Source organism: Lasioglossum baleicum, chromosome 20 (genome assembly GCF_051020765.1).
Source record: "Lasioglossum baleicum chromosome 20, iyLasBale1, whole genome shotgun sequence".
Classification (NCBI taxonomy): domain Eukaryota; kingdom Metazoa; phylum Arthropoda; class Insecta; order Hymenoptera; family Halictidae; genus Lasioglossum; species Lasioglossum baleicum.
Genome location: NC_134948.1, coordinates 6092525 through 6114253, shown reverse-complemented (window position 1 = coordinate 6114253; position 21729 = coordinate 6092525). Strand labels below are relative to the sequence as shown.

Here is a 21729-nt window from a genome sequence, read left to right as displayed (position 1 = left end):
ACAAACGACCTTCCGGAGCCCTTGTAGAGACTTTCCGGAGACATTCGCAGACATCTTTCAGACATTTGAATGTCTAGCGGCAGACATCTTTCTGCTATCTTTGAGCTGTATCTGTGCTGGTTGGGATTTGCCGATCTGTGCCCTAGGCACGGCTTGCCCAAGGCACGCCTGGTTAGCTGGGTATGTATATGAGAGTCTTCTATGCTAAATGCCAAAAAATGTAATTTCCAGATGACTGAACACGGTCAACATGCAGTTCAATGCAGTTTGAATCCAATGTTCCGATATAGTGCATCTTTTCTCCCGCATGCGCAGCCAAAGCAGTAACGTATCTATATGTACCAAGAGGCTCTTTCAAACGATTCATTCTTTTCCCGCGGAATCTGTAACAGAAAGAATAATTTCATTAATTTCAATTGACCAACAGTCAGAGACTAAATCCGAATTAATAATAAATAAATAATTCATTTTGAATAGAAAATCAAAATTAGTTCCAATCGAAAATAAATAACCTTGACTCGACACAAGAATAAATCCGAATTAATAGGAAATAAATAATTCAAATTGAATATTTATTATTAAGGGTATTAAGAAAGGTGTTCAATATCGTAGTATAATTCGAAATATAATTTGTAAGTAAATACTCACGCTCATGTCCTCTCCTGCTTTGAAGAAAGTGCGCCATGACACTACGTTACGCTTTCGATTATCGAAAGCATCGAGTAGTATCGATCTGGGCTATGAATATGGTTTTTCGATCGATGGATTCTTTTCCCGCGAAATCTGTAACAGACAATCAGAATTAATAATAAATAAACAATTCAATTTGAATATAACATCAAAATTAATTTGAACGGAAATTAAACAAACTTGATTTCTATGAAACGACGCGAGTTCAAATCACCGACGAGATACTCGCTTGAATACATAATTAATTTTTAAAAATCGTGTGCGTGGAGTCTACGCGCGACAGAAGTGAAACTTCTTGCTTATTGGGTGTAGATAGAGATAAATTATTAGTATGCATATTATTAGTGCAACGGTTCTTTTGATTCCGACTGTTTTAATAAAATAATAAAGAGTATAATTGTTTATATGTATCTTTAAAACTATTGAGTAACTACACCTAATATTTTGCAGACGTCATTCGGGATCCATATACCATCGTCTCACAAAAGATTATCAAAATCGAAGTCGGACACTTGGGGTCCTTCCCTTGTTAGTTAGCTGACTCGGCATCGTTTATGATGTTTATGTCATTTAGTGTTTTTTTTTTCGACACAAGGGAAATGTTTATTGTTTTTCAGTGATAAATAGGATGACTTTCAAATTGAAATCGTCCCGTTGAGATCTCCCGAAGCCAATCAACGTCGGATGTTCATTTTCTCATGAGATATTCCATTTTTGAACAGTGTGATTAGTGATATATCTAACACTATATAAGGTCATGCATGTGTCACAATGTCACGTGCCCGATCCGGTATCCGGTACCGGCAGAGAGAGGCAGAGAGAGAGGGTAACTTATACAGGGTGTCTCACCGTATTCCAGATTTTCTGACTGAACAATGATACTACGATATTATAAGATATTTTTGTTACATTCCAATTTCTATACAACTCGAGTTTTTATTTTACGAAAGATTCTGTAACGAAACACTGAAATATGTACATTTTCTTGTTTTCTAAACGGGACAAGCTTATGCATTTATAATAACATACAAATATATATATTAAATACAGTTCTCCTATATATTTCACTTTTTTTCATTTCTATAGCTCTCGCACAGAATAAAATATAACACATACTGTATACTTGTCACAAATCTCCCTGTACTGAGAAATGAAAATGATAAAGTTAATGAACACGTAGGTATACAATATTTAATATTGATATTTTCAATGTTCTGAAAATAAGAGGAACAATTAACAAATTTTAGTCTACTAAGTAATCGAGTACAACGTAATAATTATATAATAATAATTATATAAATTATATACAATATAATTATATATATATAGTACGAAGCTTGTGGTTGCGATTCAATCAACTCAAAACAAATAACTATATAAAGGATAAAGAAATATAAAGAACAAAAATTTTAACATAACGCTTGACTAAAACTTTCACTATCTCTTCATTACTACGATCAAAATAGTATTTCTTTATTTTTGCATTATAAATTTAAATTATCTCGCCTATAGGTTCTTCTATGTTAGTTTTTTCTTCCAATGTACAATTATAACATGCATACTCTCATTTAAGACACAATTAAGTTTTCTCATAGGAAACGTATTATACTATTAAAAATATAAATCATTTAATGATCCAAAATACGTAGATTGCCGGAGACTATTTTGTTTTCTAAAATTGTGCCCGATGGAAGATCTATGCGTTCTCCATGATTTGCGATGATGATCACTGTTCCTTTCAGAGTGACACCTTTGCCAAACGTAACGTCACCTGACACCGTCAAGTGATCCAACTCCAAAAGATCTGGTATAGTTGGGAATCTGGTAAGAAACTCTTTCACCTGGAAGAAAATTTCCCATTAGGCATTCGCAATTACTTTTATTCGATAGATCGGTAAAGTTCGTGTAAAATATGATAAAAATAATAACCTTGGAGAAATGATTATCGCCTAATTTTATAAGGGGTGTTGTTGGGAACATTCGTTGAGGACTCATTACTAAGGAACCATTGCGGAGAGTGTACAAATTACTCATAACAAGCATTAAATCTGAGGTCTTTTTTACTGGCAAAAATCTGCTACGTGGCACATTTATACCTATAATGCAGTTACAAAAATTACATGATAACGAATGTACAGATGACAAGCTCTACAAGGTGTGTAGGCGACATTTCTTACCAATACTCCCGTCAAATGATTTCATTGCTGCTCCTACAGCTGTTTCCAGCTGGATAATGTTCAGACCATTCGCGAAGGTCTTATTATTCACGATAATCTCCATGTTCAGAGAATTTGTCGAAACAACCCTTTCAATAGCTGTAAAATCAATTTGTGTCTACATTAGCTGGCTAAACATTTTCTTCAGTTGTGACAATACAAAATACTTTTACGAGACAGTACCCAGATAGCACGCCGGCTCGATTTTGGCCGGGTCCTTGTGCGCGCCAATGCGCGGATATCGCCTGCAGGGGCTCGAGCCCAGGGCCTGCAGGCCGGGCCGGTAATAATCGGCCCATTTGCAAAATTGCAAGGGTGCGGGATTCGCGTTCTCATTTCGTGATAATACAAACACGGGGTTTTGTCAGTAGTCAAAAACGCTAGATAAAAGATCAATCTAGGCAAATCGCCCTCAAAAGTCTTATTTTTTTAAGTTAATGACTTCTGCCACATTCATGCGACCCGCCTTGTGTTCTGTATACTGGCATCGGCCTGATTGGCCACATTAGTGTGACCGTGCTGCCCTCTCAAAAACCGGCCCGGCCTGCAGGCCCTGGGCTCGAGCTTTTGCAGGTGATATGCGGCACATTGGTGCGCACAGGGGCCCGAACAAAATCGACCTGCCTGGGCCTCGAGCAGCTCCAAGCGTTGTGTTTGCCCGTAACCTGCAGGTCAGGGGCTCTGCATGCTGGGTCAGTTGGTAGCTATGCCAGGCTGTGCTATGTGGGTACGACCAGAATTTCACATTTCGGTAGAAGTCCCTGGTTACAAGAAGGAGCACGGTCATACGTACCACTAAGTTTGATCCACAAATTATTCGTGTTGAAAAACTTAAAGGTCTTCACAGATTTAAATTCGTCCACGTGGTCCTTCGGAACTTGTGCAATTTCAAGAAGGCGAAGCTTGTCTTCGTATTTAATTAATGTACCACCCTAAATTTGAAAAAATATCCATAGAAACGTTTGCTCGATGGGAAAGTTCAAAACCTTGCTCTACCGCTGACATTACCTTGACGTCGGCGCGAGTTTTATCAGTAACTTCCATAACGAATTCAAGGGGTGATGCCTCACGTTTTTCCAACAATAACTTTAAAATCTTAAAGTCCACGGTTGCGCCAAGATTGTCGATATTTGAGATGAAACAATACTCACGGCCCTGCAAAAATAAAACAGTCATTACCTTTGTCACTTTCGTCGGTAGAAATTGTTAGAAAGAAACGTACTTCTTTCAAGAACCTCTTCAATAAACCTGAATTTCTAAAGCTTTCATAGAAATCTCCGTGACCTGGTGGATACCACCTGTAAATTAAATGTAAATGTACGATCATGATAACTGACGGGATAAAAATATATTATTGGTATTCTTACGCTTCGATATCTTCTTGCACATCGCAATCTTTTGCGATAGGAAGTAGGGAGTCTCTGTTAATGCGAGGATAACAACTTTGATTGAAGGTTTCGATGTCAACATCTATCCCTTTGTATTTTCTGATAATTCTTTGCGTGTCATCGTCGGTGTTGAAAGAGTCCATCAGGATGAGAGGTACATTGGCATTGTAAGTTTTGTTCAAGTACTGTTTACAAAGAGAAATAGATAGAAATCAAATTACAGTCTTTACCATCGTTTAATAGTGCACAGTTTACGTATAGATTACCTCAATTTGTTGGACCGTGAGGTCCAGGAAAGTGAGTCCATTTCGAACAGCTATCACAGACTTTGGTCCATGGCATCCCATACTAGTTCCAAGGCCACCATTCAATTTGATAACGACTAACTTATTTAAAAGGTTCTTCACTTCTTCTCCTTCCGGGGTTGGCAAAGAATTGTAATCTTTGATCTAGAAATAAAAGATCATTTTCAAATATTATTTCAAATCATACTCAAACGACTTTCTCATCGGATGGAATGAAGGAAAAAGGATGAAGCAAATCTCACCGCATCGTTTGGCAGCTTCTGAATGCGATCCCATTCTAGAGAAGGTCCTTCTTCTTGCAGAAACCGTTTAAACAGGTGCGTGAATCCGTCTAGCTGCCTCTCGAATAGATCCTTGACTTCATCGGTGGTTGCTGTGGCCTGGAGCTTCTCCAATTCTGTTTGCAGCTCGACTAGGGCATCCCTCTTGGTCCTCTCGCGAAATGCCTGTGTATCTGAGGGACTGCGTTGATGACCACGTGCCTGCGAATTTATTTAGCGGGCCGATAGAATCTGAATTCGATAAATACCTTTCCCCTTGGCGATCATCGCAGCCCCGCCGTTCCCGGTGTTCAATTTTGCGTAATCGTGCATGGCAACCGGTTTATTTCGCTTAATTCGCTTTTGTCTTTCGATGTCTAATCAAACAGAACAGATCCCGGATGAAATTCGGAGCGAAACGGGTCGTCGGACAATCGTTTCCGTCGGAGAATGCGATTCACGATATGACGCACGAAATCTTTCGCAAAATTACGATAACGTGGCGGACAATTTCGGTTTTGTTTGAAACGCTTCGAAAATTGTTTCTCTCTTTTTTTTTTTTCTGTCGGCTCCGAGACACGGTCTCACACAGCAAGTCATGAGAACACGGATTTCATGCGTTTTACAAACTTATTTTATAATTTTTAATTTTTTTTATGCAATTTTAGCTAAACTGTTTATTTCATATGAGTAGGTAGATTTTTTGACAAAAATGAAATTAATAAAGCATTTACAGATTTCTATCGCAAATTCGAATATGCATCGAACAATGTTGTTCTCCAATTGATAATTAAATTCTCCAAGTATCGCAGATGCTCCTGTTCGTCACCCGTGTCTATCACCAAAGCCAATGTACATAGAAAAGAGTTTCCGAATTTTCCATGTATAATAATTTCAGATTAGCCGAGAAATTTTCTCCCCCTACACTTTCATCCGAGATAACGGACGGAGAATTACGGTAGAGATAACTTATCGTCGTCGCGCATGCTGCAAATATCAGTTACGCGAAAAAAAAAGAAACCGAGAAACGATACATTAAATAATACCCAAAGTATTAGACATAAATATTCATGTTAGTACGTATGTAAGACAAACGTGAACCGAGCTGATCCTTGAGTAGTTATACTTAATTATAATTACTCAATGTAATGTTTTTTTATTTCGAATGCGTATCCCAATTAATCGGAACACCGTCTATATTCTTAATTAGAATAAAGATTGAATATTGTTTTTAGAAAATTGAGGAAATGGTTATTAAAATTACCAAAATGTCGCAGAAACTAAGATTTAAATTAAAGGGAATTCCAAAAGTTGAAATTAATTTTTAAATATCAAAAGGAATTCTCGTAACCTTCGTTCAGAAAATCCACCGTGCGCTCGATAATGAACTTGTTGAAGAGAAAAGAGAAAAATAGAAAATGATAGCAGAGTGTGCAAATCATTCTGACGTTCGCTTCCTTAAATTGCAACGACAGATCTCGTTCGTACCAGATGATAACATGTGACGATTAAACCCCTAAAGCCTCTCATCGATGACGACAAATCGCGGTATGTATTATCTCGCATTACGAAATGTTTGCAGGAATTACGCTAGGCGATTCTTCTTCGCGTGTAATCAATTCTATTTCTCAATTGAGGACATTAGTCATTGTAAGCTCACGTCGGTTAAGGGTTCTGTGTGTTACAAGCAAAGCTTGGACAGGTCTGGACAGAAATTAGGGTAAACGTACCTATTACTGCGGTATCTTTTCCCATTCAGATGAAAATAATTTGATTGAATTTGAAATTAAATTTTGCCCTGAATAAATGTGTACGATTCGACGAGAATGTGTTCTCGTTGACGAGGCAAACAAACCCGTCAATCATTCTCATATTTTGATATAATTACTAATCCAACTATATTTCTATAATCTCAAAGAAGAATTGGATTAGTAAAGTGGAAGGGGCAGGCGAACTGACTAAGATCGTGCTGCTCCGTCCGGCTCAGATCAAAACTTTACTTTACTAATTGTACTTGAGGGAATGTCTTTCATTTTAAGTATGACTTCGATGATTGAATTGTCTGGATAAGTCAGCACTTGAAATTAATTGCAAAGTCCACGCATAACGTTTATCAGTTGTGCAGCCCGTCGTTAGCCATTATCTTTACGTCTTTGTAAAGGCAATTCTCATGAAATGACGCGGGCTCGCACTGACCAGCATATTCAGCGGAGCATCGTTAATAATTACGGTGACCAGCAGATTTCTTTGCACCGAACAATATTAGTTTGTTGCTCACGAGCACTCGGTGCATCGTGACGTAACGCGACCATCAATTGTTCCCGATCTAAACTTGATTGAAAACTAGACTATGTATCTTTATGCATTAAGAAAAAAAAGTGTGATTTTCGAAATTTTTAGAAAAATTTGAAGGCTCTATGTCGTATCCCCCCCCCCTCCTCCCCCCACCCGCCTCTTCAACCACTTATTCGCGATCTTGATATATTTTTGGAATATGCATATTTAAGTTTTAACTTCACTCCCGATAATTTTATTCACTGTCCTCGCATGTTATCTAATGTTTTAAACAATTACATGCAATCCTGTCTTCCTTATTGCAAAAATTTGCGTGCAATTATGACCCGAACAGTTGTTTATCATTATAATGTGTAAGATTATCATTCCGTAAGAAATTCGTAAGTCCGTTAATTAATGAATTCGCGCGTTAATTTATAGCAAACAAACCCGCAATATTGGCAGCACAGAAATATTAACAACAATCGAATGAGATTCCAAGTGCACGTGGTATGCATCCGATGCACTTCGCGTCATTCGCAACAGATGACAATATTCGTTTTGACGCGATATTGAGTCGTCCGTCGATAAGGCGTTCAGGCCAGTACCCGTTTTCTCTCGTTACACAATAAACAATAGTATATCTATAGTTTTGTATTTGTTTTATGCGATCAGACACTAACCAATTATTTCTCTACACTTTCAAAACGATTTGTACAAGTAAATCATTTTATGCGTTTATGAGAGAAATGGTTAGACAATTTTTATTTCGCATAAAGATCTTCGGTATAGTAATCAGCCAGCGAAATATCGCCACGCCGGTGGCATTATCAGACGACGTACGAGATTAAATGATTGTTTATGTTTATTCGAGTTTTCGGCACGCCGAACTTTGAACAGCTGTTTGCGGTTCGAACGCGTGCGAATTTTGTTTCAACTATGGAAGTTGTACTACCTCAAGAGACACATGTAACAGTGAAACGAATTATTTCTCAAGATCATCTTTTAACGAAACTTCAAAATCATTGGTATCTTTTAAAAATGAAACCTCGCGTTTCTTTTTCGATATTATTGTAGCGCGCGAGAAGGCGAATCCGACGACTATAATAACCATACCGTTTCGATCATTCGATCTCGAGATATTCGTGTCTGAAAGGTAACTTGTTCTCATTCTTTCAGACACGAATCATCTCGAGAATAAATGATCGTAATGGTATGGTCATGGTAGTCGTTGAATTCGTCGTTTTCGGCTCTACAATAATATCTACGAAGAAATATAAGGTATCGTTAAAAAAAATATATATATATATGACTTAAAAATCTTAAAAAATCGAATTGGAACGATTCTGTCCATTGTTATGTGTATCTGGAGAAATTGTATTTTTTACTTGTCTCTTCGTACAACAGTAAATAAACCTGATGTTCAAGTTATCGGAATTAGCTGAAACAAACAGCAGTCACGCGAAGATTCAGCCGCTGAAATTCCGCACTAAATTGATCAATTATCCACTGTCCCCACTTCTATCCCAAACAAAAATACGCAATTTTAGGCGGTTAATTTCAGCCGTTGGTTAGGCGAACCCCGGTAGCCCATGATCTCCATGCACACAAACAGACGCTCTCTAGCTGATCAACAAGCCTAATCGCACTCGCGCTAATCGAACAGCGTCCGCGTCAAGGACGGTTCGTCCGCCGACAGAAAAAAGAATGGAGAAGAGAGGAAAAACGCGCGAAGAAAAGTCACACTGGCCCGCGGAAAAAAATCGAACGGCCGACGATCGGATCGTTTCGCTCCGCGAACAGTTCGCGCACTCTGTTCACTTACGTTCGACGACGCTGTCTCATGGGTAAACCGATTCTGAACGGTCTCGGATCGGTTTCGAATCGGCGAGCACGCGCGCGCGATCTTTCCCGCCGAACGGCTCCAAAAATCGTGATCACGGGGATATGGGAGATTAGGGATGGACAGGGAGTGGAAGGAGAGGACAGATTGATAAGAGAGACAGAGAGAGAGAGAGAGAGTGGGAGAGAGAGAAGTTCTCGTTTTCGATTTCAGAGTCCAGAAGCGGCGCAGGCGACACGACGCGGGCACGTGAGCCGACGATTGACCGCGAAGTGTACGCGCTGCGCTCGCGTAAATCATCAAATGTGGCATAGTTGTGCTATCAGCCTATCAGCACGCTGTTCTAGGCGACTCGAGCCGCGTGCCGGACCATTGTTTCTCCCGTATTGTCAACGAACGGCCTTCGAAGGCTTTGAGAAATCAGAAGAAACAAGAACCAATAACATCGAGTCTTTTTTTTTTAATATTTTGTAATTTTTCGTTCCGAAAACACATTGGAGAATAAGGTTAAGTGAAACCCAGGATTTCTCTAATTTGTACGTTTGTCCTTGAATAAAACTCCCGAATACAGCACACGTTTCACTGATCTGTTCGGATAAGAGAGGTCTCCACTATATCGTGGATTAAACGTGTGAACGCGACACAAGCTGTATCGTGTTTGGCCTCGTTTTAATCAGAAAAGTGTCAGCTAGATGTTTCTGTAAATGTTTCTGTAACATTAGGACCTCGGAAGCAACGTTGATCGAGATGTATCGTTTATTTTGGTGTGGACCGTCGGCGGGCCATTTATAAAAATACGGCTATTTATATCCGTGTCCATTAGAGGTTCCAATTATTATCAGGGCCCGGCCTTCGGGAGCTTGCTCCTCTATCATAATCGGTCAACGTGACTTCGCAATTGACGCGTGATGCTCCCTCGGCTAACTTCTTCGTTTTATTATCGGGAACGATTAGGTTAGAGTTTATAGGATCGCCGCTAGGTCACGGCATTAGAATTTCTTATCGGTACACAGGGTCTTCCGCTTAATTATGGAACAGATGGGACCCTTGTTAGACCGCTTTCAAGATGGCGCGAGAACATTTCGCAACGACGCGACGCACAGCAGTAGGCTATTTGACCCGAAAAGTCGGGAAAAACTCGTACAATTTTTATTATCCGACGTAGTTAACACTAACCGTACCGGGTGCAAATCGTATATCGTTTTATAAAAATTACAAGTTTGAATTTATTTAGATTTTTCACGATTTTTGTAATAACACGTGCTCGAATGAAGGAAATTATTGAATAATTTCTAATGAAAGCACATCTTTATCATTTCAATGATTAAAAAATAAATAATGTGAAAGCGGTCATTTGACCGGTTGCGGTACAGTTACCTTTAAAGGTATGAAGGATAAGGTTTCGGTATTGCTCTTTTTTTATTTGTACACCCGTGAAATACCCCACGGTACTTCGGGTTGACCCTTGCGCGACTAGTTGCCGGTGGCCGGGTGTGTCGCATGACCCACGCCAGCGATTACGCGAGCCGAGACAAAAATCTGATCGAGATGCCTATGCGTATATTTTTGCGGGTCGTCGCGGACCCGACGGTTAGAGACACAAGACGAAATCCACACATGTTTCAGACGTTATCCCTGAGCATTAATGCGAGTCATTATAGATAGACGCGATTAGAATTGTGCAATGTGTATTTACAATAGCAATCATGACAGAAGCCTTTTGCGACTGGCACGTATTGCTTCGTAAGAATGACGGGAGCAATGATAACGAACGACATGCTACACAGATTTTTCGCTAATTTCATTGTGCTGAAAAATATTTTCCATGAAAGAGTCTGTATGAAAAGTCTATCGATAGGCTTCCAACAGCTAAAGTACTAACACAAATGATTATTATCAATTGATCGCCGCATTGCGCATCAGCACTTTCAAAACACTTGTTATCGAAACATAATTCATTTTTACGAAGATAATTTTACGAAATCCTGCGACCAAGAAACTACGCCATTAAGAAATACACAGGGGATGGCCTATTTTTGTCTATAAATACAGAAAAGGAGAAATATAACGTGTAAAGTGCACACTCGGCTAATTTTGTTAGGATCGTGTATTTTTTATGTACTGTGTTTTGAATTTTCCCCAGTTGGAATTTGCATCCGCTATCTACTTGACTATGCATTCTTCGGGCGAGCTTAGGAAAACATTAGAATAGCCTTCGACTTTGTTTGCTTCTCCAGAAATGTTTGGGAAAATTACTGTGCGACTAAAAGACAAATTGTTGAAAATATTTTTTATTGTGGATATCGATTAAATTTACAATGATGCTTTTAGATAGAGCGGACCATTATTCTCTGATTTAGAATGGTGAGCGAGGAACGTTCCTAGCGGCTACTTATCTGTAGATCGTTGGGGAAGGACCGCTCATAGAGCCCCTCACTGGCTTCTTATCGAACACGAATTCACAACATCATTTACCGTGAAATTAATGGTACAATCATTTCATAAAATGATATAAACCGACTGAATTGACTGATTAACAGTAAAATCGACCAAGAAATTGGCATATCAAATTATAGAAAATGAATGAACAACGAGAACTGTGACCGATATAAATGATAGCAGCTAAATGACGGCATACTAACAGACGTTTCGGTATAAAAGACGTCAGCTGTGCTCGGAATAATACCATCCGTCACTTAATATCGAATTTATAATCTTCTAAACGAGGGGCCGTATTTACGAACGAAATCTTAGGGATTTAATGAGACAAACAGTGACTTATTTGATCTCGAATCTAGTGCCAGTTTCACAAACCGTCCGAAATGAACTAATCACTGAATCAGAAGGTTATCGGTATGTAGAAATCGAACGCTATGATTCGACCACGATCGTAAACATCAGGGACGACGTGTTCTAACAAAGGTTTATTTTTCAGGAAACAATCAACTTCGGTTCGAGTAGTATTGTCTGTGCAAATATTGTAAAAATACTTGAACTCCTTATCGAGATATCTTCGAGAAGATTAATTAATCTTTCCGTGTACAGTTATTCTCAAAATTTAATACATTGCTGATGCGTACGTTTAGGTACACAAGTGGCAAGTGGTGATATATGTGTAGCACTTATGTTTGTGGAAGCAAGCATCTTCAATAGACAAATGAAGTGTAACCGCAGACAATCTACGCCACATAACGTTATGTAACAAGACTCCTAAGAGATGATAATACTATTCTATCGTTATGTCAACAGTGGGACGCGGAACGAGGAAGGCAGATATTATTTAAACAACCTATCGAGTGGAAAAACAAAATATTTTCCACCCATATACTTCGTCAATATATCGACGATATACATCTATACATTATCATTTAATTTTTATATTTCAGTGTTTTCATATATGTAGTCGTTATTTTTTATTTCCTGCTAAAATTGTATACGTCATCAGTATTATATGACGTTGTAAAAATAATTTATATTAGGAATACAAATATATGTATACATATACAGTTACGCAAATAATTGATCACACACACACACACACACATTAAATCAGAATAACTTTTTTGTGAATGAACCAAATGACTTCAATTTCTCAATAAGGCTAGAAGAATTAGTTTAGTAAATGACGTCTAATAAATGTGTTGAAAAAATGCATTTGGTCGGAATTGCGAAAAACAATAGTAGAAATTGATTTTTACAATTTTTTTAGTTGGGCCAATAACGAAAATTTCAAAGATGTTTTTTGTAAACTCGTATAAATTACATACGTTCTGAAAATTTCATTGGAATTCCTTAATTGGATTACGAATCAAAAGTGGTGAAAATTGCAATTTTTCATGATTTTCGGCTTACAACTGCCATTTTTAAAGCTATTCTGATTTAAAGTGTGTGTGATCAATTATGTGCGTAACTGTATTATGTATATCGTCGATATATGTTTATATATTTAGTTATATTTATATATTTAGTCGATATATATTTTTATAATAGCATATAACGACGTATACGATTCTAGCAGGAAATAACAAATAACTTGACTATTTGGAAACACCGATTTTGTCGATGACCTTCACTGATCAACGAGGCTGCGGATTTTAGACTTCCCTCTGCTGTACTATAAAAATTAAACGACAAAAATACTAAATAAGAGGAATAAAATAAATTCATGATCTACTATGCCGTAATTCGAGCGAATAAATCGAACTCGAACAGTGATCCGGTTTCATCATCACTAATAAATGATGTAATAGAAGCAGTCGTATTCATAACTTTAAAATTAGCAGACGAAACTCATTTTCGATTGCTAATATTACATATCGTGCGCGATGCATTATTTATAACATTTCAATTTCGGTATTTATAATGCAGTCATAGGTGGCCTTCTACATATATCGGATGTTGATGAAATGCACATATTTATTTACAACTCGTACGAAATTGTATGTTAACATTCTATGTTACTGCAACGTCAGGAAAAGGAAGAAATAAACAGATGTTATTTATAACACTTATAGACGAAACAATGAAAACGACAATCGTACTGGTCACAGTAGCCCGTTCTTGATAACACGCTGTTCATTAAAAGAATACATAACCTCAATACAGCAGGAAAATAAATTATATAAACGCATAAGGAGAGCAAGGATTAGGGGGGGATGAATTAACAAGAACAATACATTACTTATAACGCTTCGATTACGAAGCATTTTAATGTCGTTAGAAAATCTCACGGATCACACGGAGAGTAAAGTCGACTGTATATTTAGATAGAGAATGGAAAATTACTGATAATGCGGTTACTCGTTTTTCGCTAATCTTATCGAGACAGATGTACTGGACAAGAAGTGAATTGATGCATTACCTTTCTATCATCTACTTGCAGCATTGTTATCAACCACTAAGATCCACTAGAAGTTGCTTCCTAACGTAACGACTTTTATAATGTAGCAAAGGTTACAAAAAGATAAAGTGTCTGCTTTGGATCCAAGCCACCGTGTTTGGATTTTGTATGTACAACGTACAACATCTATATGTGGCAGTTGTACTCAATCTGCGGATCCTGTAGTTCCTTAGATAATATGCGCACGTGTATTGTATGTATATATAACACGTAACACTTATGACGCGTTTTTTGTCAAACAATCATCATCTCAAGACATCACTTTCAATAAATACACATAATAAGAAAACGTTCGATTCTATGGAACGGAAATGTTCACATTTTTACTGTAAATAATCCACTTGTCTCATGTAACATAACCTCAGAAACTAAACTCCGCAATTTCTGAATAAAAATAATTTGATCAATCAAATATATTTACACTGTATTCTGTTGAGAAGAATAAACAGAGTAATATCGCACAGTTGAAATAGACTTTGCACTAATTCGTTCGAGAAGTAAAAGGATTATTACTTGGACACTTGGACATCATTAAAAATGGCGGAGATGCCTGTAAACAACGACGGAGACCAATGTTGTCCGGCAAAGAAAATCAAAGTAGACACGGAGAACGCGTCTGAAAATGTTGACAATATACACGAAACCGACATTTGTTTGTGCGACTTCGAAGTAAAAAAGGTCTTGCAAAACAATTGTTTGAGGAAACAAGTATGCGTCGAAGGAGTGTTTAAGGGTCACAAAGGCTCTAGCGTTATTTTGTTTGAAAAGTCGCAATTCTCAGACGACCCGCTGTCTTTGCAGAAACAATTGTTCAGTAAAGACACAAGTATACGGAAACTTTACAGTAATGATATTTACGGGAATTACGAATGTTTTGCACTGAAAGAATGCAATGGTACGTTGTCGCGACTATGTATTTACATCATAATATTTTCGTTTTATATATTTGTTAAGCATTTACGTATTGTTCAAGGTTTAAACGTGATGCTAATACATCCTGCGACGCAAAAGCATATCGACAAATTCAAAAGGAAGGAACTGTATATTGTTGATGAAACGTATGAACTTTATAAGAAAATTACTCTACCGCATATAGAGTCGAACAATTTTTCTTTACAGGTATATTTGGTTGTTTAATACGAAATGTTGAATATCTAATTGTTCGAATGAATTTTTAGTGGGTATATAATATTCTGGAGCACAAGGCGGAACAGGACAAAGTTGTATTCGAGGATAATAAGGATGAGAAGACTGGATTTGTACTAGTAAATGATTTAAAATGGAATGGCCAGAAAAACACCTTGAAATTAATCGCACTGCCTTTTCAAAGGATTCAATCGATAAGAGAGTTGAACGCGTCTCATCTTCCACTATTAAAAAATATTAGGGATGCTGGGACAGAAGCAATCGCTAAAAAATTTGATATAAATCCTTCTCAGCTTAGGATATATTTGCACTATCAACCGTCGTATTATCATCTTCACGTACATTTTGCGTATCTAATGTTCGAAACTCCAGGTAAATACGAAATATAAACGGCTGCATGTTTTTACAAGCTGTTCAAATAATATATTAATGAATATTCTTTTTGTGCAGGTATATACGTAGAGAAAGCACATCTTTTATCCATGGTTATAAGAAATCTCGAATTAATGTCTGACTATTATACAAAAGCTGTGCTTTCGTACGTGGTAGCTGCGAAAGATCCTCTGTGCACTAAATTTATAGAGGAAGGTATTATAAAAGAAGTGAAATCTGAGTCCGATGAAGTTGAAAAATAGTACAGCTAGGAAGTAATACATGTTCAAACGATATATTTTCTACATGTTAATATAAGGGATGAAATACACCACGTATAGCATCCTGAGAATACGAATGTGAATATTATTATTTATGTGATTTGTAACGTTGTGATTGCAAAGCATTTCGTACTTCGTCATCGTGATATAAATGGTTTATAAAAACTTTTTGTAATGAGTATTAAATATTTATTGTTATCTTTTTCATTTGAAGTAAATAGGTAATATCAAGCATTTCTGTATTTAAAATCATTTATTATTAATTCAATAAGTAAATAGGAGACTTCAAAATAATAAATAACATAAAAGAAGAATAAATAGTTCATTCTTTCCCTGTTCTAAATTATTTTTATATCTTTATAGGTATTATATATAAATTAAGACAGTCTTGAACTTCGTCATCTTCATATTGCAGTCATGCGCAACATGGCAAGAGATAGTTAAAAAGTTATTGATATTTAAGACTGTCCACCAGACCAATATCAACGTATTAATTTCTATTACAAGGAGGAAAACGGAAAGGAAGGTTATCAATGCTGTGCTGTTAGGGATAAGTGGACACATTTACATTTGAAGTATATAGGGCTGATACTTTCCTTCGAAAGTCGAAGATTTTGAAAGATTTTTCAATACTTCGAAACTTCGTACACTTCGTTCCTTTGAATCTTCGAAGAGTAAAAGCTTTGGAAAAATAACAGCCCTAATTTGAAGTACATATAATAACGTAAACACGTTGACATTGGTCTGGTATTGATAATGTGCAATGTCGCTAAGTGAAGAATGGTCATTATACTCCTCCATGCATCCATCATGATGTGAATACGTATACTCACCTCTTCCAGTTGCTCATGATGACTCTTTTTCACCCTCTTTACCGGAGGTTGATACTCAGGATTCTGGAAATAATCCTTGAAGTTTACCTCTTCTATAATACTAAACGGTTGTAGGTCCACTTCGATAAGATTCACATTTTTGATGTCCTCGCTATCTGAATAGATGTAACAGAACATGTACTAAGGCTCCGATAAGTTCAAGATTAGTTTCCAAGAGTACTACATCGCTACACTGTATACTTACCAGAATATGAGATATCAGAATGATTGGTCGGATCAGCTTCCTTGACTGGCTCCGTAGTCTTGTGCACACCATGCGCTTTATCCGCGTGTCTTATCAACCCTGAAGTCGAGCTACTAGTTCTAAATTTCTTTTTACACGCTCTGCAAACCGCATCACCGTTTGCATCTTGGTCGAAGTATTGCCATACCCATGACCTTTTCATCTAATACATTACAAATATACTTGTATAACAATAATATATACATAATAATACTCTGACACATTACATACCTTGAATTGTTTCAAAAGTCCAAATTTTCTCATTGAAAATGCAACAAAAAAAAAAGTCAACGCTCGATTCAATAAATAATTCCCGAGACAAGCCCAAACCCGAGTACTTCTGATTCAATCTCTCCTCATTAATATCACTTTATTAAACATTCTATACTTTACAAATTGTGGTATATCTTCGAGACGAACCGAGCTGAATAAGATCGAGACGATCCGAGCCGAATGGGATCGAGACTGGCTCGAGACCAATCGAGATTCTCGAATCCCGAGACAAGCTCGAGACGAATCGAAACGGACGAGTTTCGAGACTGGCTCGAGACAAATCGAGATTCTCGAATTCCGAGACAAACTCGAGACGAATCGGATCGAATATTCAAAACCGTCGAGTTTCGAGACTGGCTCGAGACGAATCGAAACGGACGAGTTTCGAGACTGGCTCGAGGCGAATCGAAACGGACGAGTTTCGAGACTGGCTCGAGACGAATCGAAACGGACGAGTTTCGAGATTGCGGTCTGCAGGTATACGTTCAGGCTCGAACCTCGTTCGTCTCGATTCCGAAAGTCTCGAGACTTTCAACACTTTCAAACCTACTGAAGGCTGAAGGCTCAAACAGTCTGGAGAACTTATGTATAAATACATATGTACACACACCACGTGTTCTAGAAGCACGTGGCGTGAGTCATTCACAATTATCATAGTTGCGGATCTTTATGCAAAATAAAAATGTTTTGCATTGATTCTGGGAAGCAGGAATAACATAAAAATTGACATTAAAAGCAATATTATAACATTCTTAAATTTTTTAAATCTTTTACTGTTTTATATTAGGTCCATCCAATTTCTTCATAAATGCATAAAGATCCGTAGTCTAATCATAGTAATTGTAATAAATCTCTCTCGTAGGAACTCGCCAACCTAATTTCTTTTCGTATTTACTTGGACAAAAATTCTATGATAAAATTAGTGATGAGCAAAGATTATAATCTTCTGATAGTTTAAACTAACTTTAATTGATAGTTGTAAATTGTAATGCGTAAATTACGATACACAGTACATTATGTAAAATGATTAATCACAAGAAGATTGAAGTTTGAACATATAAAAAAGTAATGGTTTATTAACGTTACTGTTTCTGTTATTGTACAATGGCGCACAACAGGAACCGTCTGAAAGCTGAGAAATAAATGAAAAGGGAGAGATTTCAATTTAAATTATAGTTACAGCGCACAACTTAAAAACTATAGCAAGAAAAGGAACTGCTACTTAAAAACCAAGGGATTAAAATAATAATATATATTTAAGATATCTTAAAGAAAAGCTTGAAAATGTAATTTTTCAACCTTTTTACAAGAATACAATAGATTAATAACGCACACTCTGCCAAAAATTGATGTGTCTATTTCTTAACACGAAGAAGAAATTTGCGAATAAACGCAATGCATTCATGTCATGTACATTTTCGAGATCAAGACGGTTAATTACAAATAAGTACCTGTATAAGGAACAAATAAATAGTTATATTACATAAGACATAAGATGTACTTATATACTTACATGTATATTATTGAAATGTATGTATACTTATGCATGAATATGTTTTGTACGCACATTGGTATATAATAAAGAATTAATGTAAATTAAATATTATGTTTTCAAGAACTAAGAATTGTACTCTGTATAAAATCGTTCGTCCTTTAATCATTTGATAGGTGAAAAAGTTTCACAGATTAAATTAATTTACTATATATATATCGTACTCGTTAGACTAGAAAATTTTCAGTAGCGCCAAGTCTTTAATCAAAATAAAGAAAATTCTGTGAATTTTATGAGCCATGATAAACAAAAAGTAACATTAAAGATATAGTTTATTTTTATGAAGGAAAAGGGCATTTGCGTGCATTGTCATGACATTACGAGATCAAAAGTATCATTTCAATTTTGTAATGTTTACTTAACGTTAAAATTAAAAGTACAATTTTAGTAAGCAGGAAGTCAAACGGTGGAAGCATAACAATTTCATTTAAAGGAACGCACTGAATGCTTGAAAAAATATTTATATAACTAATATATATCTTCACTGAAGGAGTAATTGTTATTTTGGATCGATGAACATGCAACTCTACTGTTTCCTCTATATTCATGTATGAAGTAAAAGAAAAAGAAAGTGTGTGAATATTACAATAATGAATGCACCTTCACTTTTATAATTCTACAAACAGTTTTTACAGTGAAATCTGTATGTACATTAACACACTGTTGCAAGAAAACTTGAATGAATTTATTCTGCTTTTATAAAACACAGAAAGATGTTTAGATAACTTGAGAATCTCTAATTATAAAATCATAATTACGATTGAATTTGATAATTACGATTGAAATAAAAACAGAATGCCTATTATAACTGCGCTTAAATGATTACTGTTTGGCACAGAAAATATATTTTTACGACGTAAAATTAATGAATTTTGTAATCAATTTATTACAATAAAAATTGTATAATACTATAGAAACAGAAATACATTAGTATATATTTAAGTGCATATACAAGTACATTGCATGACTATATACATTATCAAGAAAGCACAGTGAACTGTATATATCTAACATTTCAAGTCTGAAACTGTTTCCCTAGATAGCAATTTATTTATAAAATCTTTATACAGTAGAACCACGATTATCTAAACATCCTGATTTATAAGTAACTCTGATATAACTATATATATATATATATATAGTTATATCAGCAAGGACGAAAAATATGAATAAGAAGGAAGAATATACTTTGATAATCGGTGTTCATGATTTTAGACATAAAAAATATCCTAAAATAATAAATTAGGAAGAAAGTGAATCTATACGAGTATACGTATACAGGTGTTCACGTTATTACTAGCCAGCATACGATACAAAAAAATATATAGCATTCCATTGAAAAAATCAAAGTGCGCCTTCATTTCCAAAAAATAACGCAAACACAAAAAAATTACATACGTCATTACGTTGCATGCAAACGACAGTATTACTTTTCTCTTTTCTTGTAATATTTATTATTTCCAAAAAAAGGACGCTGGCTAGTAGTAGCGTGAATACCCTGTATAATATTATATTATATATATATTTGGAGTTCACATAATCAAGATTCCACTGTAAGTATAATGAATCCAATACCTTTTATTACATTATTTTTCTTACAAAATGTGTAGCTAAGAATCACACAGCTACTATTATACATATACACACACACATATATATGTATGTATGTATAGTTGTAGCAATGAACGAGTTTTAATTTAAAATTATGTACCAATTAAAATTGATATATTAATTACTTTGTTCACATTTAAGTTCGATTAGAAAAAGTTATATATATACACGTTAATGAAAATACAGAACCGAACTACGATTTTCCTGCTTTATAACTTATTTGTTTCAGTTACATCCTTTTAGTATGTAATTGAAAAGGAAGCAGCATAATCATCTATATATTCCTTATGATAATGATATTTTATGATGTGATCATCAAAGTATAATATACAATATAATCCAACTTTGGCCTAATTAATTCGCGGCTCTATTTTACACAATAATTATCATGAACACACGCATTATATACTCGTATAATGCATGTGTAATAGAAACAATATTCTGATTCATGGTTTTACGTCGTTCTGTTCCATCTGTTATATTTGTTGCCTCAAGAGTTATTCAGATGCTATGATTTAATTATAGTCATTTCCCTAGAACAGTTTAATAGCTTTCGTGCCAGATCAATTAAAACTTTTCATTTCGAATCTACGAATAAATTTCTTCTATTGTCCTTTTTAATAAAAACAATTCTTTCTTTTAATCTTTCAAGTGTCAACAAAAGATTTGTTACATATATTTTACTTCTCGTATGAACCATTTATTTCTGCAACTTAAAACTGTCATCATTATCATCATTCTCACAGTATTCATATTTCCACACAAATAATATATATTATTAACATTTTAAGTATAAAGTAATACAGTCAGAAGATTCTCTACAGATTGTAAGATGTAATTAGTAAGCAATCATGCTATAGATGTAAAAAGCACCGTTTTATATAATTTGCCTCGTATTCTTGCGAATATAATTAAATGTACGTGTATATGCTAGGAAAGTTAGGTGGACATATATATATGCATATATATATGTAATATGAATGTGTGCGTGTATGTGCCCACATGTGTGTGCGTGTGTATGCTTTCAAAATATCACATTAGTTAAATATACAAATAATACGAATCAATATAATCGAATAGTAAAAGTAAATTGTTTATGAAACCAGCCTTACGTTCGAATTAAATCCGCGAATAGATTATATTATATATAGAGAAGATGGTCCATCGAAAGAAATAAACTTTAGCATTGAACGTATTAAAAAAAATATTCTGCGCTCGACTTTGAACTATATTGTAAAATGCAAATAATGGAGTTCATTAAAAACAGTTTTGTTTTACTATTTTTCAATTATTTTCATTTTCATAGAAAGTACATGTTTGCCAGTATGTCAGTATTATGCAACGATTTTTTCTTTTTAACAACTTAATACAATAAAATATAATTGGTTAACAATGATCCTTCGATTTCCAATCTATAATGATCCAAAGCTTTCTAAGAAGAGATTAACTAATAAACGAATCTTTGTACAGCATATTGTCTCCTAAAATATATTTTAATCGTA

The 21729-nt window shown here is 35.6% G+C and overlaps 3 protein-coding genes across 10 annotated transcripts in view; 2 read left to right on the top strand and 1 right to left on the bottom strand.

Moving 5' to 3' along the window:
* Positions 1-167: 167 nt before the first annotated feature.
* The window catches only part of Sting (transmembrane protein sting), a 37620-nt gene continuing 16058 nt past the window's right edge, over positions 168-21729 (top strand). The window contains exon 1 of the mRNA XM_076444046.1: positions 168-184. The gene's annotated coding sequence lies outside the window, so the exon portion shown is untranslated. The remainder of the gene's footprint in view (positions 185-21729) is intronic.
* Ugp (UDP-glucose pyrophosphorylase) lies at positions 2143-17298 on the bottom strand. Of its 8 annotated transcripts, none has more exons than XM_076444013.1 (12): positions 17023-17298; positions 16753-16954; positions 16509-16663; positions 4842-5081; positions 4561-4743; positions 4274-4479; positions 4129-4204; positions 3915-4061; positions 3700-3838; positions 2868-3005; positions 2620-2786; positions 2143-2531 (listed from the first exon to the last, which is right to left on the bottom strand). In XM_076444013.1, exons 1-12 carry the CDS (start codon positions 17053-17055, stop codon positions 2319-2321), a joined length of 1899 nt encoding a protein of 632 aa, XP_076300128.1. In that variant the 5' UTR covers positions 17056-17298; the 3' UTR covers positions 2143-2318. The 8 variants fall into 8 exon arrangements, with proteins under 8 accessions (XP_076300128.1, XP_076300131.1, XP_076300134.1 ...); XM_076444016.1 differs by lacking the exons at positions 16509-16663; positions 16753-16954; positions 17023-17298 and adding exons at positions 5129-5236; positions 6211-6247; positions 6348-6564 and having other exon boundaries at positions 4842-5053; XM_076444019.1 differs by lacking the exons at positions 16509-16663; positions 16753-16954; positions 17023-17298 and adding exons at positions 5129-5236; positions 8959-9100 and having other exon boundaries at positions 4842-5053.
* Positions 13577-15996, top strand: Dcps (Decapping enzyme, scavenger). Its single transcript, XM_076444045.1, has 4 exons — positions 13577-14771; positions 14850-14995; positions 15055-15394; positions 15473-15996. Exons 1-4 carry the CDS (start codon positions 14414-14416, stop codon positions 15655-15657), a joined length of 1029 nt encoding a protein of 342 aa, XP_076300160.1. The 5' UTR covers positions 13577-14413; the 3' UTR covers positions 15658-15996.